Source organism: Branchiostoma lanceolatum, chromosome 14, assembly GCF_035083965.1.
Source record: "Branchiostoma lanceolatum isolate klBraLanc5 chromosome 14, klBraLanc5.hap2, whole genome shotgun sequence".
Lineage (NCBI taxonomy): Eukaryota > Metazoa > Chordata > Leptocardii > Amphioxiformes > Branchiostomatidae > Branchiostoma > Branchiostoma lanceolatum.
In genome coordinates, this window is record NC_089735.1 from 12,247,286 (window position 1) to 12,262,409 (window position 15,124).

Below are 15,124 nucleotides of genomic sequence, written 5' to 3' on the forward strand. Positions count from 1 at the left end.
AAGACGAATGATCCCAGTTTTTCTGTAATGTGTGGGTTTTGTAATGTTAAGAGGAGAGTAGTTTTATTTTGGTCTGTAAACATGGAGAAATTTGTATGGACTTTGGTGACCTCTTGGTGACCTCTATAATAGAACCTTGTAATATCAATTACACATACAGACAGTGATTGTGCTAGCTTTGGGGCAAGTTAGTGAACATTGGGGGAATTCTTGTTTACCAATAAAACATTGATAGTTATCGATTTAGCATGGGAGCAAATTTATGAAACGCTTTTGAAAAAGGTCATGGATTGTGAGTGTAGATTTAGACCCCTCTCCCTTCAAAATATATATCATAAGCCTATTGTCTAGTCAATGCATACCAATCAACCCCATCATCAGGCTTATGCATTTCCCTACAGATCCCATCCGGCCAGTTCGGTTGATTGGCGGGCGCAGTCCCCACGAGGGCCGCGTGGAGGTGTTTTACAACGGCCAGTGGGGGACGATCTGTGACAACATGTGGGACGATATGGACGCAAAGGCTGTTTGCGCTCAACTAGGAGTAGAGTGAGTTTCACCATCATACAACTCCATGTGATACTTTATGGTGGATTTTAAGTGGGTTTCACCATCAAAGTCACATAATAAACATCAGGAGACATTAAGACCCACTCAACTTTCGTTCGTTTTTCCTTGTTATGTCTTTCACATCCTGTCATGATAAATGCGGCTAGAACATCGTCACAAAGAGGGAAAATCTCAGAATGTTTCAGATTTTAAACTATGCCTGTTCTGTTCTCAACACATTGATTGTAAGCATCTTAAAATGAAATTTTTTATCGTCGATGATTACCTGACATAAATCATAGATAACTGCCAAATACATTTATAGGAAAAAAGTCCTGTGGGAAATATACGTCTTTTTCAATTGGTATCAAGTACATATTCAATCTTTACTGGATATCATTTCTGATATCATTTGTAAACATCATTGATATGTTTTTACAGTGGTTTCATGTTGATACGCACGAAGGAATATTAATCTTTCTAGGACTATCAAAGGATTAGAAGTCAGCATTGTCATCTAGGACTATTAAAGGATTGGACGTCAGCATTTCTAGATATAGTCGGTAACAAAAGCTCCTTGTTTCGGCCTAACAGGGGCGTGTCTAAGGCTCGCCGTGCAGCGTTCTTCGGAAAAGGCGATGGCCCCATCCTGTCTTACAACACCCAGTGTGTTGGGAACGAGACTGCTCTTGCTGAGTGCGACAGATCCCCCTGGTTCGTGCACGAGTGCGACCACAGCAAAGATGCCGGCGTCATTTGTGACTACTCTCCCTCCAGTAAGGCAGGATTGTAAATTCTTATGATAGGAAAGCCGAATTCGTTTTTTATAACAATACACTGTTTATGAAAAGATACACAAGATTTTTCGCATCTTAAGCATATCACTTTTTTATTGCGACATTTATCAAAAGTGCAATTTCTATAATGTTAATCCATTGAACTATTGGCAGTAATGAATATCTGAGAAATTCCCCTGCATTTCCTGCCAACCAGACCCTTCAAATACTGGTCATGAAATCCAATTTTTACCCAAATCCTACACATTCGAATTTTCCAAAATTTACCCCTTTTTCCTATACCTTTTCATTGGAAACATGCAAACCAACAGATCTTACGACATTTCATGACATGTCATTCCACGCCCTCATCACCCAGATTACCCGCCTCCTCTTACAGCTTTACCCTTCGCAGACGACATTCTTGGTCCTTGCCAAGATGGCTTCCAGTACTTCAACGGCTCCTGCTTCAGATACATGGTCAATGACGTCAACCTTTCCTGGTGGGACGCACAGAGAGCATGTCGGGACATGGGGTCCGATCTTACCAGTATACGCTCTGTAAAGGTAATCCTCTGATAACTCTAGAGCTTCTTTAAATGTGTACATGCAACGATTTCTGCAAATTTAAACCAAAAAAACACGGTCTATATAGAAGAATATGTCATTTCTTTCAAAGGTTACGCCATTCAAAGAAGAGTTTGGTAGAGTTTCAAATGACATAGCTTGCACGACTTATCAAAGACTTAATCAAACAAGCATCTTCAACTTACGTTGATGAAGGTTAGACATCCAGGTAATAAGATACGCCAAAAATAGTTACTCAAGCAACTGGATAAAATTTGAGACGTTTCAGATAGCATCCGCTATCTCTCGTCAGTGACTAAGGACAGATCTGGTAGAAAGATAGCGGATGCTATCTGAAACGTTTGATTGTTTCAAATTATATCCAGTTGCTTGAGTAACTATTTTTGGCACATCTTCAACTTAAATTGATCACCTTTACAGAACTCAAAATGTGATATCATCTCAGCAGACTTGAATGAGTTTATACAAAATCATTGACCTACGCAATGTCTCCGAAAACCGATAAATCCTACGGTTTCCTATGATGTATCCTCTATTAACCCATCTTGGGCATCGGGGCAACTAAAATTCGAAACCATGCATCTTGATTCAAAGCTATCCAATGATTGATAGTCGCGCTATTGCAATTTTTATCATTGGTTAGGTTACAGTAGCGTGTTATCAAAGTGACAAACGATCCATAGATACACCAATTTATTTTCATTTCAGTATATTGGTTAATCAATGGCTATTCTTTGGGAAAGCTTTATTTTGCTATAGCCACCGACGTATAGGTTTCGAAGTAAGCTACTCTATTCAGTGGAGGAAAGTTTCTTGTTTAATTATGTATTAAAGAGATGAAATATGAATCGTGCCAAATTGAACATGCAGGGAGATTTTTTATACAGCGATGTCCTGCTTCTTGCCCAGGAAATGCAATTCGTCAAATTCATGTTGAATCAAGAATGGGAGGATCAAGTCGTCATGAAGAATGTGTACATCGGTTTGACTGACTTGGACGTCTTTGGGAAGTACACCTGGGTGGATGGGAGTCCCTTAAGGTGTGTTTCTTATCTATGGGAGTCCCTTAAGGTGTGTTTCTTATCCATGGAACACACTTATTCTTCTTACATACAAGAAACAAATTATAGATATCAATAAAAGCGATCTAGGCTCCGTATCATGCCCAATTTGATATAGATATATTTTTGTTCAAAATTGTATTCAGTAAATACATAAATACATACATATAAATCATACAGTGCATTTAATTAAGGAGAGGTAAAGAGTGATATACAGATGGTTTGTCTTCTAAGGGATAATTGTCATAGTCATATATTGGCATATTTGATTTAGTTTACTTTTAAAATGTTGGAAATTGGGTTTGATGTCCTTTACAAACAGGTGTAAATTACGTAGTTTGCGATGAAGATACAAAGAAGATCATGGTCTATAGATATAGGTATGCTCATCACGATGAAGAAGAGTTCAACTTCGTTTACTTTATCAAAGAACACTGAATGGAGTTATGGATTGGAAGCCAATTAGATGCGCCACAAAAGGGTCTAGACATATTCATGCTGAATTTCTGACGTACTGAACATCATACCCTTGGTATCAGTACCCTTCGGATTTGCTCCCACAGAAGCGCTCATCTATTTCAAGTTTGCAGAATTCAAAGACATTTTTCTTTCAATCGAAGTGACTCGTACTGGCTAATCTAACTACGCAGGAAGCTCTCTCATGTTGAAGCAAATATTTGTCCGTCAGTTTCGTTTTACCGTAACTACTAGCACAACAAAAGTACGCATTCTAATCTGATATTTGTTGATCCCCAGTTACACGGACTGGAAACCGCTTTTCGAGCCGGAGGGGAAGCTGAACGAGAGATGCGTCATGATGGGAATAGAGTCGGCACACAAGACCAGTGATTGGGAGAACGTCCCGTGTAATGAGTACTGGGCTGACAGGTTTCTTTGCAGAACGAGTTCTCCGGGCGTCCGCAGGGAGAGTAAGTCAGTCACGTCTATATTCACACTAATCCTTCAGCTGGATTACCTCTTCTAAAAGGTATGACGTCAGACGACACCGTCAGTGGAGCAGTGGTACCCAAACAGACATGTCATTACCCTCTTAACTTTGATGCCGTGTGTAAAAACGAGGTGTTATAAACTTGTATTTCTGTCATTACCCTCTTAACGTTCGTGTGTAAAGACGAGGTCTTATCAACTTGTATTTTTGTCCATGGAGAGTGCCATTCGCGGCTGTTGTTAAAACTTTTACATACCTGAATAGAATTGACTTATACGTGCATTTTGGGTATGGATCTACCCATACTTATTCTTATCATTCTTTTGAGCTTCGTCTTCAGACAAATGTTTTCAGGACTACTTGAAAAGTGATTATTTGTTTTAGGCATAGGTCACAACATTCCATGTATATTGTACTTGTACACGTATTTTTGCTTAGGTTTTGAATATTAGAAAATGAGACAATTGTGTTAGAAGGTCACTTTATGAATGTTTTATTGTGTTCTTCCCATTCTTCAGAAATATGGAGGGATATGTCTTTCCAAGGACTGAGACTCACGTATGACAGTGAGTATTTTGTGAAGCTGTACAACATACGTCCCTTTCCTAACATTGCTCCAGTTGTCTTCAAGATGGCTGTGGAGTTATTTCTATCTTTTGCTCTTTCGTCAAGTCGTTCAAAGTTTTTCACTTTGAAAACTTTCAAGCGCCGTTGTAACATTACCAGAAAGATTCAGCTGTGAAGTGTAATCTCCAACTACACACAGCTGGTGTTCGAAGGCTACAAGGAAGTAAGTTGGTTATATCAGATGACGCCAGCACGTAGGCAGCAAGACTTTTTCACGCCTAATTTTCTAACGTGATTCCACTAATCCCCCTCAGCGTGTTCCCCTGCATGGTATCTAATCCGGTCAACCTGTTACAAGCTGATATCTTCTCCGGACGACCGCGGGCTGGACTTTGAAGTTGCGCAGAACATGTGCCGTAGCGACGGCGGTGACGTCGCCGTGGTTGACACCAGTGGTGAGTACCCACTTTGAACCTGAAATGCTGGGTCTCAATCTTACTGATGATGGCTGCAAACGGTGCTCTTGGACAGCTGGGTTATGGACGCCGTATCATGTTGCAAATTTCTTGCATTTTGCTCTGTCTTCCTCTATGCTCTGCTCTTCCTTGCAAGTATTTGTACATGTTCTTGATGTTGCGATATGGCATGAATTCAGTCTTGTTATACTTGAAGCAGGCATTTTACGCGGAGCACCATTCGCATGAAAAGCATGATAGCAAAAAAAAACTAGCATCCCCTAAAGCATTGTATCCATGCACACCAGAGACTGAGTACATGTTACAGCGCAGCATGGGTGATTTTTCTTTGCATGCGCGTGCATGGCAAGACCGCCAATAAACACACGACCTATCGTCAGTCTTACTCCAACCAGATTTACTTGAGACCATCAAGTTCTACCTCAAGTATCTGTGGGGTCTTGAGAAGAATCAGAGCGTTGGAGTCAAGGCGTCGGCGGTTAGCCACGACTCCTGTCAGCTGATCGTCCGCACGATGGTGGACGACTCGGCCGGGATGGGCGCCCCGGAGTGGGACATCAACAGCCGTGACTGTTTCCTGGTGTCTCCTACAAGATACATGTGTTCATCCAAGCCAACAGGTCACATACCTTTCACATTGACATACCTTTAAGCAAACGTGACACTACTACATTGACATTTTGAGGATTAATCAATTACTTGTACCACAGAAACGCCAATGACCTTTAGACATAGTTTCGATCTTAACGACTTTTCATGGTAGCTTGACATTTTTTGAAGTTAAAAAAACACATAAATTACATGAACAAACAGTATCACAGTGGAGTAGTATAGCGAACTATAACATGTCAGATGTACAAAAAAAAGTGTCTGGTTTTGGCAAGGACATTCCTATATAATGTCCTTGGTTTTGGTATATCTTGATGACACAATTCCACCTCAGTAAAGGTTATACATAACAGCGCGTTCTGATATTTCATAATCTGACTTAGTCAATTTTTTTTTTAAATTAGCATTTCTTCTGTTGTCATTCCACAGAGATGGCTAACAGGTGCCGACCAGACGATTTCCTCTGCGCCAACGGAGCGTGCGTCCTGTCAGACTTCGTCTGCGATGGCGCCGACGACTGCGGTGATAACAGCGACGAGAAACAGTGTGGTGAGCTAGTGATAGAATTCATTCATTTTCATTCATTTTACCAGTAAATTCGCGCTCAGGTACCTTGACCCGATTCTCAGGTATCCCTGGATACATACACGTACTATTGCACGCCCATTACTTTTAATAGTTAAATCGAATCGTGAAAAGCTGCTGTGATAAGATAGAATAGATAGAGCAGAGGTGGATCTATCGTTCAGTAACGCATCCAGAAAATGCCAGATTGCGATCATCACTAATGGCTTCCCATTTGTCACTGAATTTCATCCATTTTTTTAGACCGTGGCCCGTCGATGTTCCTGTGTGCAAACGGCAAATATCTGCCGATGGCTGCCTACTGTGACTACATGGATCAGTGTGGGGACAAGTCGGACGAAATCCTTTGCAGTAAGTTAGTTACATCTGTTGCCGTTTTGGGCAATGTTACAGTCTTATTCGAAAATGACAGTCTCTTCCACATAAGTCACATCTATAAGCTGAATTAGTTTTGTTCTTTTCCGCGGATCCTCTTTTCTTCCACGCTGCGCATAAATCCAGCTTCTTCCAATTTTATCTTTATTTTTACTTCGGTTTTTGACAGACAAGGACGATGTGGCACTGCACTCAAGTTCTTATAACTTATATTAACAGTGCCACGTACAGGTAACAACATGCCCATTTTAATTTTCATACACCTGGGCGAAGTGAGGAAAGTCGTGTAAAGTGCCTTTCCCAAGGGCACAACATCGCTGGCGTCAGGGAGATTCGAACTCGGGACCTCTTGGTTCTGAGTCGAACACCCTGCCGTTACGCCACACGACCCCACAAGTGTAGTTTGTATTCTATATTGTACACCTCCATCTTTCTGGATCGCACTTGAGCTAAATGGCATGGATACCACGATAAGCATAGCTACGGATTGATTTAACTTAAAAGTTTGTTCTTACATTTCTGTACGTGTCCTTGCGTATACAGAGTACCCAAACTGCCAAGCTGGAGACTACCGCTGTTTGAATGGGCAGTGCGTGCCCTTGGACAGGCGGTGTGATCTTGTCAACGACTGTATGGATGGATCCGATGAGTTAAGCTGTCGTAAGTACATAGCCCCAACTACGTGTATGTGTGGGTTAAAGTTGAAATATTATATTCTAAGCAATCACATGTATATCCTGCTTTAATATCTTGCTCAAAGATACGTTTTTGCTTCAGATAAGGGCGTTCAGTGGACTGTCCAGCTATCTCACGAAAACACATACCCGGAAATAAATGAAAACCATACAGATTAATATTAGCTAGAAATTGTAGATCTCAGCGATTGATGGGGAAAATGTTCTTCACAGAGCCCAGAGAGTGCAAGGGCATCTTGTGCAGTGTGAACAACACTTGCATCTCGGCCAGTGCCAAATGTGACGGGCAAGTCGACTGTCCCGGAAGGGAAGACGAAAACGGAAAACTGCGTGAGGACGAGCAAAGCTGTCGTGAGTATCCACAGGAAACATTTTTACCAATCCAATCTGGTGTCTCTATGTGTGTCTCTGTGTCTCGGTGCGTCTGTGTGTGTGTGTGTGTGCACGTGTCTGTGTGTGTGTGTGTGTTTATTTTCTTGAACAAAGCAGCATCCTATTACTAGTATTTTTGAAGCCGTTTGTCAGTAGACTTTGACTCCATTCCTACTGTTCCTGTGTATCTCTGCTCCTAGCTGGGATGCCACCAGATGTTCAGAGCGACTCTTGCCCGTTCCGATGCGCCAATGGCAAGTGTACCGACCGCTCCAGCCTCTGCATCTTCGATAGAGACATCTACGGTTCTCCTCGGTATTGCAGGGACCTGACACATTTGAGATACTGCGGTAAGTGTAATGCAAATATGATATAATCTTAAGGTTCAATAGCTACATCGAAAGACTGCAAACTTTGGCAGAAACAATAGCAAAATAAAAATTTTGCACATTATTTCCATCTTATCGTCATGTCCTGCCATTGCATATCTCGGTCAGTGGACGCTGTTTTGTTCGATTTAGGTAAGTTTTATGCACCTATTTAAGGCCAAGAGGAACATAACACACATTTTTCCTAGCTGACCTAAATGCGATATCTGTGGGTCACTGCACTTCTAATGAAAGCAGCCACCTCTAGTGTTAAGAGAGAATTTATGATTATACCAATTGTATTACTAGCTTCTTTATATGCATGCGAGGTTTAGATTACCCTTAGTCAGGCCTTTCCTTTGTTTCCGGGCGTAGGCACTTTATAAAGTCCCATGAAAGTAGCCATTTTTGCATTTGGCCAAGTGTTTATTGGGGTCTATAAATCGATAAAAGCGGCTGGGTGCAAGCCTGGCAAAGGCTGCTGTCTGTTAAGCTCATTTAAGAAAGAAAGGCCAAACGTTGCCTCAAGCTATAAACACTGCCCTATTACAGACAGGGGATTGGCAATAATTCATCATTGCTTGACGTCGGTCAATAGTTCCCGAGTTCAAAATGTTATTTGTTTATTTAAACGTACGTGAGTTATGAACTCAGTAATAATCAATGTTTTGCTCGTGTACTTTAACTTTCTGTGTCGAAACTAAAGGTAAATTTTCATTCTACTGCAAAATTAACACTGTCATTTGTGTGTAGCGCAATTATAGATGTCATATTCATTTACCTCAATGGTTTTTATGTCCTGCTTTACGGACATCGTTTTTGACTGTCTTGAAACTTAACAAAGAACGATCATGTCATTGTGGTCATGGTCATTTCATTAGGCTTAAGTATCCCAACCCTGAATGAAGCTAAACGAGAAGATTTTACTTTTGTGTGAGAAGAGAAATCAATTACCTGTCTGCCATTGGGACTCCAGGTGCCACTGTGACAGTTACGTGTTATTACCTTATCGACAAAATGTCAGTTGACGTATAGACATGAACATTTGATCAAGGCCTGGCCATAGCTAAAGGCAACTTAATGACAGCCATGCCAATGTTACAAAGACGTTGGTGTTAAAATATGTATCATGCAAATACCATGCACCAAAAACATTAAGACCAATCATATATGAGTAAAACTTTAGATAATTTCTCGAATCAAAATCTACCAAGATGCTGTCCAAAAACATTTCTATCTTTTACTCTGATGTTCAACATTAATACATACATCTGATCCTACAGCACCATAGTTACATGTGCCAATACTTTGGATTAAAAGCGGTAGACTTTACATGAGAGCTATAATTCTACCAAGCAAAGGCAAAGTACCCGTAGCAACATTACGCCAAATTTTACATTTTGTTAAGTTGAACCGGCGTTTTTTATTTATCGATATATCTATCATCTATTGGTTTGGCCGAAACATTACATACATGAGACAGCCATCATGAGCCATGGTTGTCCAAGTACCTTGTTGCAACCAGCTTTTTGACGTTCAAAGAAAGAGACAACGCGTAGGCGGCGCTTTTCTATCTTATTCGTTTATACTTTGATTACAGACCAAAGAAAGACAATCAGGTTCCCGCAATGACGCATGAACAAGTACTGTCATTTATTATGTGGCAAAACTAACCTTTGCGCGACAGCTGTCATAATTCATCAACACCTCTTCTGCTTGTAATTATGCTAGAATCATGTTTCGTTTCCGACCGTGTTATGCAGAACGTTTCCAGTGTCCAGGGATGTTCAAATGTGAACGCAGTTACTGCATTCCACTGCGCATGGTCTGTGACGGGTCACGTGACTGCCCTGGAGGGGAGGACGAGTTGTCCTGCGGTATGATTTTTCTTCATATCTATTTTGACATGCATTTCTTTATGACGTGCCGTATTAGCAATATGACTCTTTGGTAAACGTGACATTTTTGTGCAAGTACATGAGTATATATATGTAGTATGAGTATGTTAAAATGTGGAATTTTCTATCCACTGGTCACTTCAACAAAACGTGTCCATAGAAACAAACTTACGTTTCAGAAACGGAAGCAAACTGCGATTCTGTAACTGACGCATTCGGCAGCTATTACATATATATACCCCACCTACGCCAAAAATAGTTACTCAAGCAACTGGATAAAATTTAGAAACAGTCAGACGTTTCAGACAGCATCCGCTATCTTTTGCCAGTGACTGAAAACTTTGTCCAGTTGCTTGAGTAACTATTTTTGGCGTATCTTATTACCTGGATGTCTAACCTTCATCAACGTATACCCCACATAGTTTAATTTTGCTCGTCAAAAAGGGGAATCCTTAGGCAATATCCTACTGTTTAGCAGTCTCGGCACATTTGCTGTGCATGTGTTTGATGAAAAGTGCTCTTTACTGTTTCAGAAAGCTTCAGTTGCCCCGGACACTACAGGTGTAAGGTTGACGGCGTCTGCATACTCCAGAGACAGCGCTGTGACGGCATCGTTCACTGCCCAACTCTCATGGACGACGAGAAATATTGTGACGGTATGTAATTGTAAGGTCCTATTTCCACTGCACTGAAGACATGCAGTTGAGCAAATGATAAACAACCAAGACTTGGTCTTTGAGATCATTTCAAAGTCATTTTTAAAAGATCACTGATAGATCATTGGCATGATTCTGAGATCATTGAAATAGCAATTAAAGATCAATGAAAGACATTGAAGATCATTGGAAAATTATTGGCATCATTGAGAAATCATTAGGCAATCATTGGAAAACCATGAGAATCATTGAAAAATCAATTGAGATGATTAGGATATTATTGGAAAAACTTATAAAGATCATCATTGGAAGACTATGGATGTCAAAGGGCGCTCACTGTGTAGCAGTCGATTTAGTCTCCTCACGTTTGGTGTGGTTGATGAAAACTGATCTTTACTGTTTCAAGCCTGCGTATGTGAAATCCCCACTTGATATGATAACAATGAGTCCTACGGAGTAGCGATTACTGTTTAATAGACGAGAGAATATTTCTGCCGCAAAGGTGATTTAGGAGCAAATAGCGTGGTTAAAGTTTGAATTGCTCTGACAGTTCTAAAATGGGTTGCAATATGGTTGAGTAGTCTTAACAAGTTTATCATTCACTAATGTTTGGAATTTAGGCGCGGTTGTGGCGTAAAACCGCACAGTGGAGCTGATGCATCCGAGCAACCCATCATCTTGTTCAAGATGAACGCGTAAAATGGCAGAGGGATTAAAAACGAACGATGCATTGCGTTGAGTTTGGTTTTCTGCCAGAGTACTCCTCCTGTGTACAATCCTATCATACCCAGTGCGCACTTCTAGCAATATGATGTTTCAACCAGGGTCGCCGTGTACGTGTACTTGATGCAGGAAAGGTCTCAGTATAATTTTAAAATTCATCGGGCAAAATGTAACTTTTGAAAATACGAAATTCTGATTCCTGAATATTCATTCTATTAGATAGGCATTTTTAATCAAATTTCTATATTGCAAATCAGCAGCTATCAAGCAAGTTATTACACAATCATCAGATGTATTATGAGACTCAAAGACGTGTGAGAGGCATCTAGTTGCTTTTATTACAATCATGAACAGATTCCTAAGATTGTTTATAGAAATATCTGACTGGTCCCCATTACTCCTGCAGGCTACCGCTGCCCTGATGGCTGTCGGTGCGAGAAGGGCGCTATTTTCTGTGAGGGGGCAGGTTACCGACAAGTTCCAAATATGGACCCACAGATCCGAGCCCTGTAAGCCGCCATCTTTTAATCTGTTGTCGGCAGTTTTCAGACAAGGCAACTTTGTTTTCGTGTCTTCGTCGGTATTGTAAGAGATGGACACTTAATTGTTGAAGTTTACTGCTGATTTATATGGTGGTCAAAAATGACCTAATTTTTAAGGGGGAATGTATGGTATATAATAATGGTATCTAATAATGGTATCTAATAATGATATCTACTGGTATATAATGATAGTATATAATAATGGTATATAATGTAATATAATATAATATAATATAATATGTCTGCTCATTGACCAAGCGGTTCCAATGTGGGAGATTTGAAACCTTCAGTAGTGCTCCGGGAACATCGCTAATATCAAATGTTACATTTGAGTTTTTTATCATTGTCTCCTCAATTCTGACTCCACATCACATGCTCCCTTTCAGCTTTCTGTCTGGAAACTTCATTGAACTGAAAAGGGCATCGTTCCAAGCGTTCACCATGTTGGGCAAACTGTGAGTATCGTATCGCAACACTTCTCAAGCCTTCTTCATTCTGAAACAAGTAGGATGAAAAAATTATAATTCAGTCTGAAGAAACATATTTTTATCTAGATACATAATATTATCATCTAGTATTAACTATGACAGAAGCATTGTATCCTTGAGTAGACAGTTGTAAGACTTAATCAATTAATGACGATGCATTTGTATTCAGGTCTACGACCTATACTTTTCATTCGAGTATTACACTATCTTTCTGTTTTCTACGGTCGTTGTAACGACAGAAATGGCTGCAAATGGCCACGTATTGTTCCCGTTAATCTTCAGATGTTTGGCGTTGCCCTGTTATCAGACGCCACAAGATTACAGAATATGGCAGCCTGCACCTGAACCGTTATTGATCTCACTCCTTTGTGTATGTATGTGTGATCGATGCAGGGATCTGAGCAGTAACTCAATATCAAACTTGCCCAAGGGATGCTTTGAGGGACTGCAGAATGTTTATGAACTGTGAGTATGGCGCGTCTGTCATTACTGCTTGCTGTGTCATGCATCCTGCATGGTCAAAGCCTGATGATCACAGCGTAGGTTTAGCCGGAGGGCGGGTATTCCCTGCGGCGTAATGTGTGTTACTGTATTTGCAGAGGGATTTGTGTGGTCTACTGATATGCAAAAATCAATAGCATGTCTTCTCATTATGGGGAAATAGTCTGCGACCACGCTGCTTCTGATTTGATAACGCATAAATGGACATTTCGGTCTTTTGCAATTGCTTAATGCGTAATATCCATTAGACAATCCCATACTTTCTGATTAAGGTCGGAATTTTTCAACTTTTGGTTAGGCAACTTTAAGGGTGGCTGTTATCATGTTCAGTTCGATAGATCACTGTCATAATGTTGGTAAAATGACTCTAGGATGATTAAGTACCATTACTTCTTCGATTTGCCTGTGTGTGGTGATTTGTCTTCTGGGGGCAGCTATCAAGTTTCGATTTTTTGTGACAGTGACTTGAGGAAGAATCGACTGGAGAGACTGGAGAAGAACGCGTTCGATGGGCTGACGACCCTGACCAAACTGTGAGTTTTATTAAACTATTCATCAAAAGTTGTCTTTTTCAGAATGTACACATAATCATGCTCACTACTGCTACTTTGGGACGATATTGATACGAATTATACATTATTTTCACTTTGTTCACAAACACTTACACGTTACCGTTGAAGCTAATCAACTACCTTATTTTTACAAGATACCTTGATGGGAACCCATTGAAAGAGATCAAACCTGGAGCTTTTGCTGGACTGAATAAGATCAAAAGCCTGTAAGTAGCACGAAAGCGATTGGAATTATAGAACTGTTTATGAGGATCTCTAAGATGGCATGTTTTATCATGAAATAAATGTAAATGTGATTGATCATGTCAAGAATACATTTTTGCTAGTTTATTCGTTGATATGTTGTAGATAGCTTTGTAGATTTTTATGGTTTCATTAGAAACTTTTAGACATTTCTAGAAATTCTCATCTTCATGAGAAGTTGACCTTGCAGGATCATCCTTTAGTTATCCTTGTTGGAATAAAACAGACAGAATCATTAGACACACTGATATATCCTGCAGGTTTAAGTGGTCGTTCCAAAATCTCCCGCTCCATGGCCAAGCTGGTGATCCCAACGTGTATGTCATACCTAATAAGATATTCATGCTTTAAAGATCATTTGAAAAACATTAAGAGATCGTTTGAAAACCGCGGCGACGACTATCGAGATGACCTGGAGATTATTGGACGCTCACGCAAAGACCATTTACTCAATGTACGCACGTTGTACCCACGAATTTTTCATAGGATGATTACAGGATTTTCCTAAATGGTTGACTTCTCTCCTCTGATGTGTCTCCCAGTTGTACCTGATGTGTTTTAGAGAAAGATACATGTGTCACTAATACAACTACCACTGACAGCTAGTCTATCCTACACCACTTATTCTCTAACACCACCACAACAGACGCGGGGATCCAATAGTTTTATTCCTATTCCTTTTTCTCCACAACAATGAAGGATACCCATAACCTTTCTGATTTTGCCAGTTAATACCACGGCTTCTAACACATTTTGCCAACCCGTACTAAGAAACTTAACTAGATAAAACCGTTTCTTCTTCACAGTAACTTGAGTTCTATGAACATCCAAGTACTAGGAAAGTCAACATTTATTGGACTTAAGGGACTAAAAGAATTGTAAGTCGTTTTGCACATCATGCTATCTCACGCGGCAATCATCCTGACTTGGCAAACCCGCACACATGCAGACACAACATCATGAAACATGCGGCGATGTGCCATCGACTAGCGTACATTCCTGGACCATTGGGTTTGCAAAACGCAACAAAAACGGGCATGTACAAAATGAATGTCCATGGAATTACATTACAGTGGATAACTGTGTTTTAGCTAAAGAACCACTTGAACCAAAACTAAAGCTGATCATGGAACCCACATGAGAGTCTCGGACACAAATGTACATGTTCTCTGGCACATTGGCGTTTACGCTGCCTGTTGATGTCATGAAATTGCAGGGTCCGTGACGGAATACACAAACTGTGCAGCTTCATCATTTTGTTCGTAAAACGTCACAGTATATAGAGTACATATCGGCCTTTGTTATAGCATGTGTTGTTCTTACTTTACTTATATATTATAAGTGTGTGTGTGTGTACATGTTTGGATGTATTGTGACGTCATGATTGATCGTTACCACAGGTGTATTTTTGGTACACATAACGATTTTCTGTCGTGTGAGTAGACAACTGCTGGACATGCCCGTGGTCAAACGTACTGTGATTCGTGTCTGCTTCAGCTAGTGGCTCTGTAACAACTTAATCTGAGTGGTC

The 15,124-nt window shown here is 40.4% G+C and overlaps 1 protein-coding gene across 7 annotated transcripts in view; it reads left to right on the forward strand.

Annotated features, from left to right (window-relative positions):
• Positions 1-15,124, forward strand: part of LOC136448421 (G-protein coupled receptor GRL101-like) — a 41,580-nt gene that overhangs the window by 19,746 nt on the left and 6,710 nt on the right. For 3 of the 7 annotated variants that reach the window (XM_066447917.1, XM_066447921.1, XM_066447920.1), the window contains 21 exons: positions 402-549; positions 1,144-1,325; positions 1,726-1,892; positions 2,823-2,953; positions 3,731-3,903; positions 4,442-4,489; positions 4,805-4,945; positions 5,347-5,586; positions 6,005-6,124; positions 6,404-6,511; positions 7,079-7,195; positions 7,444-7,581; positions 7,803-7,952; positions 9,734-9,847; positions 10,402-10,524; positions 11,654-11,756; positions 12,176-12,244; positions 12,671-12,742; positions 13,240-13,311; positions 13,485-13,556; positions 14,400-14,471. In XM_066447917.1, coding sequence (XP_066304014.1) covers positions 402-549; positions 1,144-1,325; positions 1,726-1,892; positions 2,823-2,953; positions 3,731-3,903; positions 4,442-4,489; positions 4,805-4,945; positions 5,347-5,586; positions 6,005-6,124; positions 6,404-6,511; positions 7,079-7,195; positions 7,444-7,581; positions 7,803-7,952; positions 9,734-9,847; positions 10,402-10,524; positions 11,654-11,756; positions 12,176-12,244; positions 12,671-12,742; positions 13,240-13,311; positions 13,485-13,556; positions 14,400-14,471 — 2,560 coding nt within the window. The remainder of the gene's footprint in view (positions 1-401; positions 550-1,143; positions 1,326-1,725; positions 1,893-2,822; positions 2,954-3,730; positions 3,904-4,441; positions 4,490-4,804; positions 4,946-5,346; positions 5,587-6,004; positions 6,125-6,403; positions 6,512-7,078; positions 7,196-7,443; positions 7,582-7,802; positions 7,953-9,733; positions 9,848-10,401; positions 10,525-11,653; positions 11,757-12,175; positions 12,245-12,670; positions 12,743-13,239; positions 13,312-13,484; positions 13,557-14,399; positions 14,472-15,124) is intronic. The other 4 variants (XM_066447922.1, XM_066447924.1, XM_066447918.1 and 1 more) reach the window with 3 other exon arrangements.